Source organism: Lutjanus erythropterus, chromosome 14, assembly GCF_056507025.1.
Source record: "Lutjanus erythropterus isolate fLutEry1 chromosome 14, fLutEry1.hap2, whole genome shotgun sequence".
NCBI lineage: Eukaryota > Metazoa > Chordata > Actinopteri > Lutjaniformes > Lutjanidae > Lutjanus > Lutjanus erythropterus.
In genome coordinates this window covers 14,524,779-14,537,693 of record NC_139330.1, presented here as the reverse complement: position 1 = coordinate 14,537,693, position 12,915 = coordinate 14,524,779, and the positions used below count along the sequence as shown (strand labels likewise).

General features: G+C 39.8%; 1 protein-coding gene across 6 annotated transcripts in view; it reads left to right on the top strand.

Moving 5' to 3' along the window:
• cpeb3 (cytoplasmic polyadenylation element binding protein 3) overlaps nt 1-12,915 on the top strand; it is a 50,484-nt gene that overhangs the window by 9,136 nt on the left and 28,433 nt on the right. For 4 of the 6 annotated variants that reach the window (XM_084735237.1, XM_084735234.1, XM_084735233.1 and 1 more), the window contains one exon: nt 3,027-3,180. In XM_084735237.1, the coding sequence (XP_084591363.1) occupies nt 3,027-3,180 (154 nt within the window). The remainder of the gene's footprint in view (nt 1-3,026; nt 3,181-12,915) is intronic. The other 2 variants (XM_084735236.1, XM_084735235.1) reach the window with 1 other exon arrangement.

Genomic DNA, 12,915 nt, shown 5'->3' with positions numbered 1-12,915 from the left:
GCAGCGGACACAGGACACAGCTGCCAAGGCTACAGCCTCCAGCTCCGGTTAGGCGCGCTCTCAGGCTTTACCTTTGGCACACATGTCATTCTCATAAATACACTACACACAGTGGGCGTCTGAATATTTCATCAACACTGAGAGGTTGAAACTTAAGGTGATCTTAAGGCATTTTTCATAGAGAGCAGGTCTGGACTGTACTCTGTATAAAACCAACAGTTCCCACCAAGAGGAAACACTGTGGTGACTGTGGCAAGGAAAAACTGTATGTATCATATTTGCACTATTATTGTGGGGAGGAACAGTACCCAGCCAAATTCGTGGCAAATTTGAAAAGGAGTCAGTCAACTGTAAAGATCTAGGGCTTTAACTAATGATAATAGTTATTATTGATTGATCTGTCGAGTATTTTCTTTAGGGATGCAGCGATTGTGAAATTCTATACCAGCTAGTGACTTCCTCTCTCAAATAAACAGCAGCTGGGTTTGCTAGCTACTGCTGTGTGAATCTGACCACAAATAACCAACACAACATTCAGTGAGTCCAAAACTGACACCTCACAACACATAAACATCGGCCACTGCCGTTGGTGAATGTCATCTTATTTGCAAAGAGGCCGATTGCGTTAGTTGACAATCTATTGATCAACTAATATAATAGTTGAACAATCATTTCAGCTCTAGTGCATCATCTTCATTAGTTTGGTATTGGGATTTGTTTAAATTAATGACCAACCAGAGGGTCATGATCAACATGATCATCAATTAGAGGAAAGCAGAAAGGTCAAGGAGTAACAGTGTAGATCATAGATTAAATTTGCCCTCTACCTATAAATTTGACAGTCATGAATTCCTGTACTAAATTATATAACTCTCAACAGATCCTCAAGACAGACCTTGTCTGTGCTTTCACTGACATGAAAAGCCTCCAACTAAGATTCCTATCTCCTTTCAGCTGCATTCACCATCATCACCAGGCTGACACATACATTCTACCTCACCTTTTTTCCCTGTTACACCTAGTTTCAGGTACTTCATTTATATTAGTTTCAGTTAGCTAAGAATGAAGTCCTCCCCCCCACCTCCCCCATGCCTTTTAATGAAAATGGGAGCTGTTCGTACATGCAAGTTGTTTCCAGTGATTTGCCCTTGAGCAAGGTAGGTAAGCAACCAACCAGTTTCAAGGAGGTCTGTAACAGCCATAAAATGATAAAAGTGTTTATTTTGTGTGTGTGATCTACCACTACTGCACCAGCTCTGTTAACAATGTTGACGTTAAAATTTTAAATCGGCGTAAGTCTATTTATTGTGTTTCTGCACAGTTGCAGATAAAGATTAGGCTCCACTAATGTTATTAGCATTATGCGATTTGTAGAATTAGATTCCAGTGGTGGCTGCATAGATCTGTCTTTGACTATTGTGATCCAAACATTGATCTCGGGTATTTTAGTTACTCACAACTTTATGATGCATGTGTGTTCTCCGTATTAAATTATGGTTCAGGGATATGGGACTTTAAAGAATGTAAAATAGCAGACTATATACAGATTAGAGCTACGCACTTTTTAGGCATTCATAAGTTTTGCTCCTGTTTTGGCTGTTCAGGGTAATATGAGTTGGATTCTTAAATCAGTAAGGCAAAAATGTGAAATTGACTGTGAAATTGTCAGTAAGAAGGTTTTCTTTGTAGTAAATCACACATTTCTCCATGGACTGAAGAGATTAATGCTATATTTGAGGAATCTGAGTTACAACAAATGTGTAGTAATGATTTATCATGCAGCATATACACAGTTAGAGGAAGGTTACTTGCTAGATTTGAGGTAAAATGGTTAAATGATATTCTGTTAAAACCACAATTATGAAGAAATATTCAAATCAAGCATAATTTTTACCCTGAAGCTTTTGTTACAGCAAAACTTAACAAGAAGTTGAAGGTCTTTAGTTGCACAGCTGACAATAGGAAACCTTCCTCTGGCCCTTGAAGTTGGAACATTTAAAAATATCCAGGGAAATAGCAGGGTGTGTGAATTTGAGAATAAATCACAATTTCTTCAGCATTGTACTTTTTGTGATAAGTTGATAAAACCGATTAAATTAAATGTCTTTTTTAAAACCAGAAATGTTCTGGTGCACTGACGATGACAGAACGATGTGGTTATTAAATTTTAATGCTTATAAGTTTTCAAAGCTTGGAAATGCATCATGATGGTTTAATTGTTTAGTGTTACTTATTTATCATTTGTTGCTTCTCTTGTTTCTGGTCTGTTTTTCTGTTTCTGTTTGTGCTGGGCACAATTATCAAAATGTATTAAAAGACTGTTTGCTGCACACACAAGGGGAAGCATGTACCTGTATTAATGAGGCGGTTTAGCTGCAATCTAACAGCGCTATAAATTACATTTATGTTGACAAACCTGGCAAGTCATGTTCATTAAAGATCCAGAGTGTAAGATTTACAGGGATTTATTGGCAGAATATGGCAGAAATTGAATATAATATTCATAAACATGTTTTTGTTGGTGTATAATCACCTGAAAAGAAGAACTGTTGTGTGTTAAGCCATTTATATCTGCAGAGGGTGCAGGGCCTCTTCCACGGACGCTACCATGTTGCACCGCTATGTTTCTACAGTAGACCATAACAGACAAACCAAACACTGGCTCTAAACACAGCCTTTCATATTTTTCTCAAGTTTCGTGGATACTGTAGGTTCTCCTACAATACTGGAATGGGAGGGAGAGACGAGGTGTGTGTAAACTCACCCAAAGATGCCACTAAATCCTACACACTGGTCCTTTAAAGAAAGTTGATTTGATTTAAAAAAAAAATGACTCCAATGAATCAGTTTATTCAAATTGATGATGTTGGAGGACTTTTAGGGTAACGACGTCAGGCAGACAGTCAAAGCTTCAACTGAAAACCTCAATAGAAGCTCTGAATGTTAAATAAATGACATTTGGTGAAGCCCTAGATCTACTGTGGTGACCATAATCCTAACCCTCTTCCTGTTTTGCTGTGTTGCAGGACCGGAATCGGCCCTTTGATGCTTTTAGCTTGCACTCTTTGGAGAATTCCTTAATGGATATGATAAGGACTGACCATGACAAAGGTAAACCACACCCTGCCGGTGGCCCACCAATGACTATCGCTGATATTATATGGAGGAATCATTTTGCAGGTTAGGAATATTCATACGTCCATGCTTACAGTATTTGGGTTGTTTGATTTTTTTTTTTTGCTTCATGGCCATATATCATCTCTGGGTACATTTGTTTTTCTTTTGCTCTATTTGCCAATCTCTTAACCAATCCAGTATAGATCATCATGTTCTGTTTGAAATTGAAATGAATAATTAACATTATGAGCCTTACCTGCAAAATCTCACAGAATTTTTTGTTTGTTTGTTTGTTTGTTTGTGTGTGTGTGTGTGTGTGTGTGTGTGTGTACCAGATGTGCAGCGATGTGCACTCATGTTGCCTTACTTACAAATTGAATTTTCTTTGCCTTTTCTTCTATTTCTTTCTACCTGTTGGCTTTCTGCTGATTGGAATCAATGGCTGGGAGTGATAATGTCACATGACTTGAGCTTTTTTTTTTTTTTTTTTGACTGAATATGTTGCAGGCTTAAATGTTGAGTGACTGAATGTTTGTGGTTTCCATTTTTCCTCAGTGACATAATCACCCCAGAACAGAATTCAGAATTCAGACTTGGACCTTTATTTTGGGAGTGATTGTGGGTTTAGACATACCACAACTGAGTCATCTGAGTCAGCCTGAAGATCAAATCAGTGTTTCTAAGCAACCGCGATACACAGACGCAGTTTTTTTCTTTCTAAATGGCATTGCACAGATTAATCACACTAACATGAATGATCGTTCCTTCTCATGCTAGTCCGTATGGAGAATTTATGATATTATGAAAACAATGTTAAGAAATCCCTCTTCACACCCTTTTAAGGCCATCCAATACATGTCGGGCCTTCTAAGCCAATATTTTTGTAGCACAGGTCACGTGTCTTTTGTAAAAACTTTGGATCCAGTCTCCCAGATGGGGCCCTGTCAGGTTGGGTGTAGGGTTTTTATGCTCCCCCATCCTCCCATCTTAACAATGGAAAGATTGGTGGGAGGGGTATTTAATGAGCAGAGCATGTCGCTTTCTCATGCGTGGAGTCTGTTTTCCCAATCTTGTGCTGAGAGGGCATTGTTACAGGGAAATGGTCATCCTGGCCGGGGCCTAACTTCACTGGAAAGGTGTCGTAATGTCCTGCAGGGTTTTCCTCGTGATTGTTTATCAAAGCAAAACAGAAACAGAAGGAGATACAAGGAAAGACAGAGGGGCTGATGCATAGACAGGGGTGTGCATTCCTGCATTTCTCTTTGCTTGTTTACCCCTCCCTCGTCATCGTGTAGACAGCGTGGGGCTGCAGTGAGCTACCGTGCCAACCACAGAGCAGCTCCACCCTTCTAGTGTACCTTCTCACTGTCTGCAAAAAGCATGCTTTAGTTGCTGCTGTTTTTTTCTTTTGCCCTGACATATCAAATAAACACACATGGGCACACGTTGTCCCCTGAACCCCTATATGGACATGTCTCTAACAGTATTGATTTAGATGTGTATTGTATAGCAAACACTGTACCTGTGGGAAGAGTTTTGCCAGCTGACTCTGACAGCTTTGAGCCATTTTGTTGTGTAAATCTTTGTGGTCAAGTCAGGTTTGATAGTTTTCAAAAATCACTTAAGAAGCTTTTCTCTGTCTCTAAATGAACTACATGCAGACCAGCGTAAATGTATGTAAATGTCAGTATTTGAAGGTATGTGGCAAAAGTCTAACTTTGGGTCTCAAATTTGGCAACACCACTTGGGTTTTCACAGGTTGTAAAGGCTTGGGTTGGGCTCAGGTTAGCCTGATAAGCTGAGTGAATAGCCATTTTGTTTCATATTCAATCAGCCTGATGATGTGTTCATGAAAGCAGGTTTCCTGTAGGGAAAATGAGTGTTTTTTTTTCTTTTGTTTTGCCCCAACCATAGTCAGTTGGAAGCAACATATCTGATTATCGTTGAAAAATTTCAATCCCTGTCAACACCTTGACTTTTATACCAGTTCCTGAATAATACTTTTTCAATACCAAATCCATTTAATATAAAGAAAATGACTTTATGGTTCAATTACTTTAAAAGGTCATTTTAAAAGAAGATCCTGGTGGTGAAAAACAAAACAAAACAATGCACCCTGTCTCTTTTTTTCCTGCATGCCTCTGCAATGTGTAATGTTAGAAGGCACCAGCATCATTAGCTCTTTGTCCAAAAATGGTGCTTTCTAAACGACACACTGACGCTGTCGAGATTTACTCCTTATACATTGAAATTTGGTATTGATTTTTGATACTCAGTTGAATTGAAGCAATTGTAAAGCTAAGCAGCAAGCTAGCTATGTACAACCCCGGGTTCAAAATAGTTAGGACACTGTGTAAAATGTTGCTGTTGCCGATGTCAAATTCAGATTTAGTCTACATTTACAAAAAGCAAAGTTTGTATGTTTAAACATGAAACATCTTGTTTTTGTAATGTATTCAATTGAATACAAGTCAAAAAGGATTTGCAGATCATTGTATTCTGTTTTTACTTTCGTTTTACAAAGTGTTCCCTTTTTTTTTTGGAGAAGGGGTTATAGGAAAATAATAGTATTTCCCCACTTTAAATCCCATCTATTAATCTCCGATTGGTCAATTGCTCTGGGGATTAAGAAGCCATCAGAGAGCACAACCCCAGACTAGTCTGAATCACAAAACAGGAGAGATGTGAGGCTAGGTTCAGAACAGGTGCACCCTCATGACAGAACATCTAATGCTGCGGATGTGAAGCTCTGTTGTTTTACTTTTACTTAGCTGCTGCACAGTATGCACTGAAAATGTCATAGAATGACTAGGGCTTTGTTTCCTAAAAGCATCATACGGCTAAGATTAACTTTATACTGTTTTAAGTCGATGGCCTCTGGGTCATCTTCGCTTTAAAGGCATAATATGCAATATTTTCCTAAAAAAAAAAACACAATGCATAGACTCATAAGCATAATCCCTTTCAGTCATCACTTATGACCCACTAGAAGTTTGTTGTGGTTGCTGTATGTGCAGAGACTGTGCCTCTGCCTGTATTTCCTTGTTTTGCCATTATTTTGCCATCCTCAAGATGTTTTACTAATCCAAAACACTGCCAATGAGACACAACAATCAACTTACAGAGTCGCTGTTGGCATTGCCAGCCAGGTAGATGAAACCCTGATCTCACAAACAAAGAGAGGGAACTCAGCCAGCCAAAAAAAATAACCACCATATAGATCACATAATATGGATATTTTAATTTTGAAGATATATTTCAGCTCGAAGCTATTCCTTTTGTTGGTGGGTGCTAACTTTAAAAATGAAAGATCTAGGACAGTAATTCTTAATTTAAATCCACTTAGACAAGACAATAACAAGAGGAAACTGTTTTTTTTTTGTTTGTTTTTTAAATTGCCTCCTAAGCTGTCTGCTGTCGTAAGTCTGACTTCCCACTTCGAGGATACTACCCAACAGCTGAGAACCACCAGTCAAAACTAATTAACCCAGTAGGCCCAGTTTTGCATTCCCAACTGAATGGGTCTCACCCACATCCATCCCATCATAGACATTTCTCACATACTTCTCATTGGGACTGGAATAGTTGTTTTTCCTAGAGTGTTTTATGAGCCCTTGTATGTGTGAGTGTGTGTGTGTGTGTATGTTTTAAAAGGGGAAGCACTTGTACCGTGATGTGAATGAGAATCGATGGGTCTTCTAAAGAAACTGTGAGGTGACCCCATCCACACCCCTCTCTTTCTCTCTGTAAAGACAGAGAGGAGGGCAAGGCAATCTCGATTCAACCATTTTTTTTTCTTAGCACTTGTTTGGAGAGAAGTCAGCTTCAAAGAGTGTTTGTGTTGTCTGTGAGAGAGAGACACTTTATTCTCGCGATCCTCTCAAACTTTCTGAAAGCTCTTTACTCCTGGGTGAGGGGAACGGGGCCACAGGGACGTCTGAACAAACAGGCCCTTTCTGCAGCAGCGCGCACACACATGCACACACTGGTCTGCATGTAGTTCCTGAACTGGGTCAGCTCAGCTCACGTGTGGAGAGCTCGGCACCCCGACACAAACACACGCACACACCAGAGATTCTCCCCTTGGCCTGGAAAAACACCACCAGTTTGACAGCAGCCGCCACCGCTGCTGCCAGCAATATCGTCACACACACACATACATGCAGGATACACACATCCAAATTGTTTCTGACATGTAAATCAACTGTGACATTCCATGCAAAGCAGTCTCACCTCACACACTTTCTCATGATACAAACATGACACTGTGTCTGCAGCATGCCGCCACTCCCCTACACACACACTCGGTCTCAATGTTGTCAACGACCATTTGAGATTCTCAAAAGTGTTAATAAGTCCCATAAGTCCCCATAGGAGCTGTGTGTGGATCCCATCCACCCACAGTGTCTCTCTCTCTGAACACACACAATTTGCCTCAGCTGGTCTGACTCACATGATCTTACTCATGCGTCAGTTACGATTAACATTGCCTCTTTTTGTTTAAGTGCGGCTTTTAGAAGATTGAACTCCATCAGCCTTCATGCAAATTTAAGCCCCAAAGTAGAGCTTGATTATTTTCTTTATCAGTCACTTTTTGACTCAGCTAATTGACATGACCCTGATGTCTGTTTGAAGCTACTACCAGCAGATGCTTAGCTTAGCATAAAGACTGGAACAAGGGTGAAACAACTAACCTGGTTAAGTCCAAAAGTTAAAAAAAAATTCAAGCTACTGAAGTCTAAAAATAACAAGTTATGTTTTTACAGGGGTTATGTGGTGGACTAGTGGCTTTATCATACAGACATGAGGATGGTATCGATCTTCTCATCTAACTATTTCCAAAAAAGGCAACCTCTTTCCTTTAATTATCAAGTTTATATTTAAGTATTATATCTGAACAACAGCTGAAAACCCAAAGTGTAATTTAGTCAAAGTAATGGTCTACTTCAGAGAGTTAGGAAGGAAGCTGGCACATGTGACTTAATGTAATGTTAATAAAACTTGAAACATTACCTCATCCATGAGCATGATTTCTGCCTGAGTCATGTCACATAGATTTTCATCTGCAATGGCAGTTGTTTAACAGTGAAGAAAACAACTGAGTGACTCCCATGATCCCACACTACTTCAGTTGCCATCAAACTCTTTTGTTATTGTTTTAAATGTGAGAGACCCCTGGTGGGAAAGATTATAGATTGTGCATTTAAAATAATGAATCAATTTATAAACATAGTTGTCTGTTAATTGTTCTGGGGACCCACTATTTGATTTATTAACAACAACTCGCATTTGTTCTCAAAAAAATGCCAACTAGTTTAGCTTGACTCAAGCAGCTTTCCATTGATTTTTACAGGCTGTGTGTGTCGTGGTTTGTTGAGGTAAAATATATGAGGTAAAATGTTGTTATGACAGATAGAAAGCGTCTGCTATAATTGAAGCCAGTAGTCGAAGGAGAGCAAACCATGGTGCTGTTTGACTTTGTGCACTTGTTGACAAGAGCATCGGTCAACGGATAAGAGTTGAGTCACAGAGTCTTTTATCAGGAGGAAAACAAGAATTGCAAGTGCAACACAGTTCAGATGACAGTGTGATTAAGCAAGGTGCTTAAATCATAGGAAGGAGTGAATTTCTTCATACAACTTTTCTTGAAACCTTTGCAAAGTTGTAAAGTTGTGTGCAAAGGTCTGAGCTTCAAGTTAAAGGGATAGTTCAGATTATTTGAAGTGAGGTTGTATGAGGTACTTATCTATAGTCAGTATATTACCGACCGTAGATGCATGCTCCCAGTTTGGAGAAGCAGAGAGGAGTACCAGCATGAGCTAAGCAATCTACTGCTGTGGACAGCGCGTTCTGAAACTGCCATTATATGAGCAAAATATATCCGCCTCTCGCTGAACCATACTGCATTAGTGAAATCTATCATTTTACTTCATGGACGTCTACTGTGTCAATCTGTTTCTTTATTTATGTTATTGTGGGACTTTGATGAATACAAACTAACCTTTTAAAACACCAAACTATTGTAGGTTATATACCGACTTTAGTTTGTAAATTTTTCAGCTTTAACCATGAGAGAAACCAGCTTTTCTTGTCTTAATTAGCTGCTCAAAGATCATGTTAGTTTAGAAAAGGAAGTCTGTGTGAACGTTTGTTTTTGTTCAGGTTCAAAGAGGGGTCAACCCAGCTTAACCTGAGGTATAAGGTCACTGTTTGAAACATTTTGTTGGGCTGAAGTTTGGCTAACAGGCTGGACTTGACCTCTCAACTTTTCAACTGTTGTTAGTAGTTAACAACACTTAAGATGATCCCGGTGTCAGAGGGATGCCCTGCACTTTACACAGCCAGTAATGCATCTATAGAGATAAGACAATGTGTTTGTTGGCTGTGTTAAAGGTTAAATCGCACCTTGCTTCCAATAAACTCTACTGTCAGAGTGCTATGTTTTGTTATGGTGGAAAATTCATGACTCGTGCAAGCATGACTGAACTAATCTAGCCCGGGCAACAAAACAAGTCTGGGCATGTTTTGTGTATTAAAATCATGGTTTGTCCAGATCTCACAAGCCATGAAATACTATTGAAAGCATTACTATCACTGCCAAGTTGCGCAGCAGGCTCAACTGGATTCTGGAAATCATCTATCGTTATATGAGAAGCATTTAATAGATTTATGATGATTAATTTTATGAAACATTAAAATTTAGTGGATGGCATATTTGGGGATTTATTTCTATAAGTATACCCCAACATTTAAGTTTTATAGTGTACGTAATTTTATATGGTTTTGAGTGTTATGGCTTGATAGCTGAATGAACTTTGACCCTGTTGCAGTTTTCTTGTCAAAGGTTGTTGGGTTCAGCTCAAACTAGTATCGAAGGGAAGAAGTAGGCCATCCACAGGTTTCTTACAGAAACATCCATCCCTCTCAGTCTTTCCAGTCATGTGTTGGCTGACTGCAGAACACATGCCCCTCAGTGGGTATTGTCATCTTTGTTTTTGCCCATTTTGCCAGTGTAGTCTTGGTGATTGAAGATTTCTTTGGCAGTAGTCAGCAGCTTTGGGGAACCCTGCTGCTGAGGTGTTTTTTTCATCAGTGCTAATATTTCCACACCTTACTGTTGGCACACCCACTCCTCTCTTAAAACTCCTGTTGGAGTTTTTGCCTAGAGGTGTTACTGGGGGCTTTAATATGTGTTATAATGTGGAACAGAGGGAGCAAAACGTGACCAAAGCAGTTGAGAAGATCCCTAGGTGAGAAAATTTAACCCACTCAGGAACTTGAAGGATAGTACTCCTGTAGCCCTCAGTAGTGTTCGATAGTCTGTCTATGTAGACCAAAGGTCCCAGCCCTATTTTCTGTCCCAGATTTCTCAAACCCTGTTCACCCTAGACAGGACCACAATCTGTGTCAGCTGACCATTTTTTTTCAGTTGTTGATAGCAGCTGATGCACGATTTACATTTCTGTACAGCTGATGTTGCTCAACCTCTTTCATCCTTTTGTCTTTTAATGTGACGGATTCCTGAAACCTTTCAAGGCATTTTTCCACCAAATTAGCTCTGGTTCTTGAACTGGTTCCATCAAGACTCTTGAGACCTTGGTGCTATCTAGCGAAACAGCATATGCTTCTACTAGTTTTTAGCATAGCCCTAGTAATCGAGGGTGTCATCAGTCAACAGAGGGTGTTGCACAATGTACAACAACCTGTAAAATATGACGTGCCCCCGTTGGTTCCCAGGGAACTCCTGCTGTTTTTTTGGTTTCTTCTGGGAACCAATTTTTCAGGCTCTGAAGACATTTATTTATGGTAGAAATGCTCTGTCAGAGGGCTCATACTCCCTAACTTTGGAGCGCCCCATTTGGGCCCCACATGTGCTTTGCAATACCTATGCTACAATATTACTTTGTATGCCAGAAAAAGATTTAGTATATCCCAGTACATAGTATGTCAAATGCAGTATACCAAAAGTAACAGTATGTCCTACTGCATCCGGTCACATTTTGCAGTATGCATACAGCCATTTTGCAGTATGAGGTACACAAAGTACATACTTTGTGAGGGTAGGTGCACCAACTGAGAGGAAAAAAGAAAAAGTATTTTGAAAGTGATTTGAAGCGCAGGGCAGATACCAGACTGATGGCCACTGGCGAGTGTCCAGCTAATCCATACCCGACTCTTTATCCCATTTCTACCAAAGCGGTCATAGCGAGGTCACTGTCCAGTCTGAAGATTGTCCAGCATGTGAAAGGGAGGGACTTTTGGATCCATGCCTTAGGAAGTGGATGGCGTGTCTCTTTAGCGGCCGTGCTGCTGTGCAACCATCATGGGAAGGTTGAGAATAGCTCAGGCTCTCGGTGAGGAAATGTCACCAGAAGAGCAACAGCAGCAACTCAGGGGCCCCTCAGGCCCTGCCACTCAACTCCTGGGGGAAGCAGATGGCACATGCCCAGAGCTATTTTTAAGGCTTCAGAGGGCAACTGTCCCCCTCTGTCATCCAGAATGACTAATGTTGACGGAAAGGCAAGCACTGTTGTGACTTTTGCCCTCCAATCAGCAAAGTCATGGCTTTGATTGTGAATGTGTTCATTGGCACACACTAGTCTCTGGTGGATAATGTAGGACTTTATTGACCCTTTTATTTTTTTGCTCAACCAAAAGCAGTGACACTAGGTCAAAGTGCACAGTATGCTGCAGAGCTATAAGGGATTCTCTCCCAAGGACACTTCAGCCAGTCAGACTTTTGGCTTTGCACCCTGTAATTTGGTTGGAGGACTAACAAATAGACCACCCACATGTTTACCGATACACATGATTCTGTGCAGCTACCCCATGGGGCTCTCGAACTTAGATGAAAGCTTTGCCTGGCTGTCAGGCTTAAGCCTGGTGAGATAGAGAAAACAGTGGATGGTCTGAGAGCTTTCTGGAGAGCTGAAAAACCCTCAGTGTCAGGACACAACACTGGATGTTCCTCTTTTTGGTTTCTTGTAGTCTTTACAAACAGGAGTATGTATGTACATCCAAACAAAACAAGGGCCACTGCTGAGACGAAAGTGAGCTAATAATGAAATAAACACAAAAAGGGCCAATGTCCACCCATTGATTAATCTGGCGGTTGTTTTGATGATTAATTGATTAGTCGTTTGGTCTAAAATGCCTGAACATAGTTAAAAATGTTGCTCAGTGTTTCCCTAAGCACAAGATGACATCCTCAAATGTCTTGTTATGCCCACAACCCAAAGATATTTAGTTTATTCTCATAGAGAATTAACAAACCTAGAAAATATATATAAATAGATGAAGAATTTGTATTTTGTATTTCTTTCCTGAAAACAATCACTCCAATGAGTATGTAAATATCCATTGCCATAGATCATTCAGAAACAGGTTTGCATTTGCACTGTACTTTTCATTGCTTTTATTGATCAGTTAGAAATAAACAAGCAACAGTAACTCAACCAATGACTAAAAGAATAACGATGAAAATTGATGGTGGCCAAACACCAAGGGTGATTTGATTTTTTAAAAATTATTATTAAGTACAGGGGAAACTAGCAGAACTTCCAGTTGGACCAACGTGAATCGATAAAGTGATACAAGTTACTGAAACAAAGTTATCAAACGATATATGTTATGTAGAATGAAAAGAAAGAACTTAAATTTAGGACATTTTAGAGTAGAATTTGTGACAGTTGCTTGACACTGAGAATAAAAGTTCATTTGAGTCCTGGATAAAACTTTTTGTCCCGGAAAAGGGCAAATGTCCGTTCTCTCATTGAGATGACAGTGTTTAGTGAATAG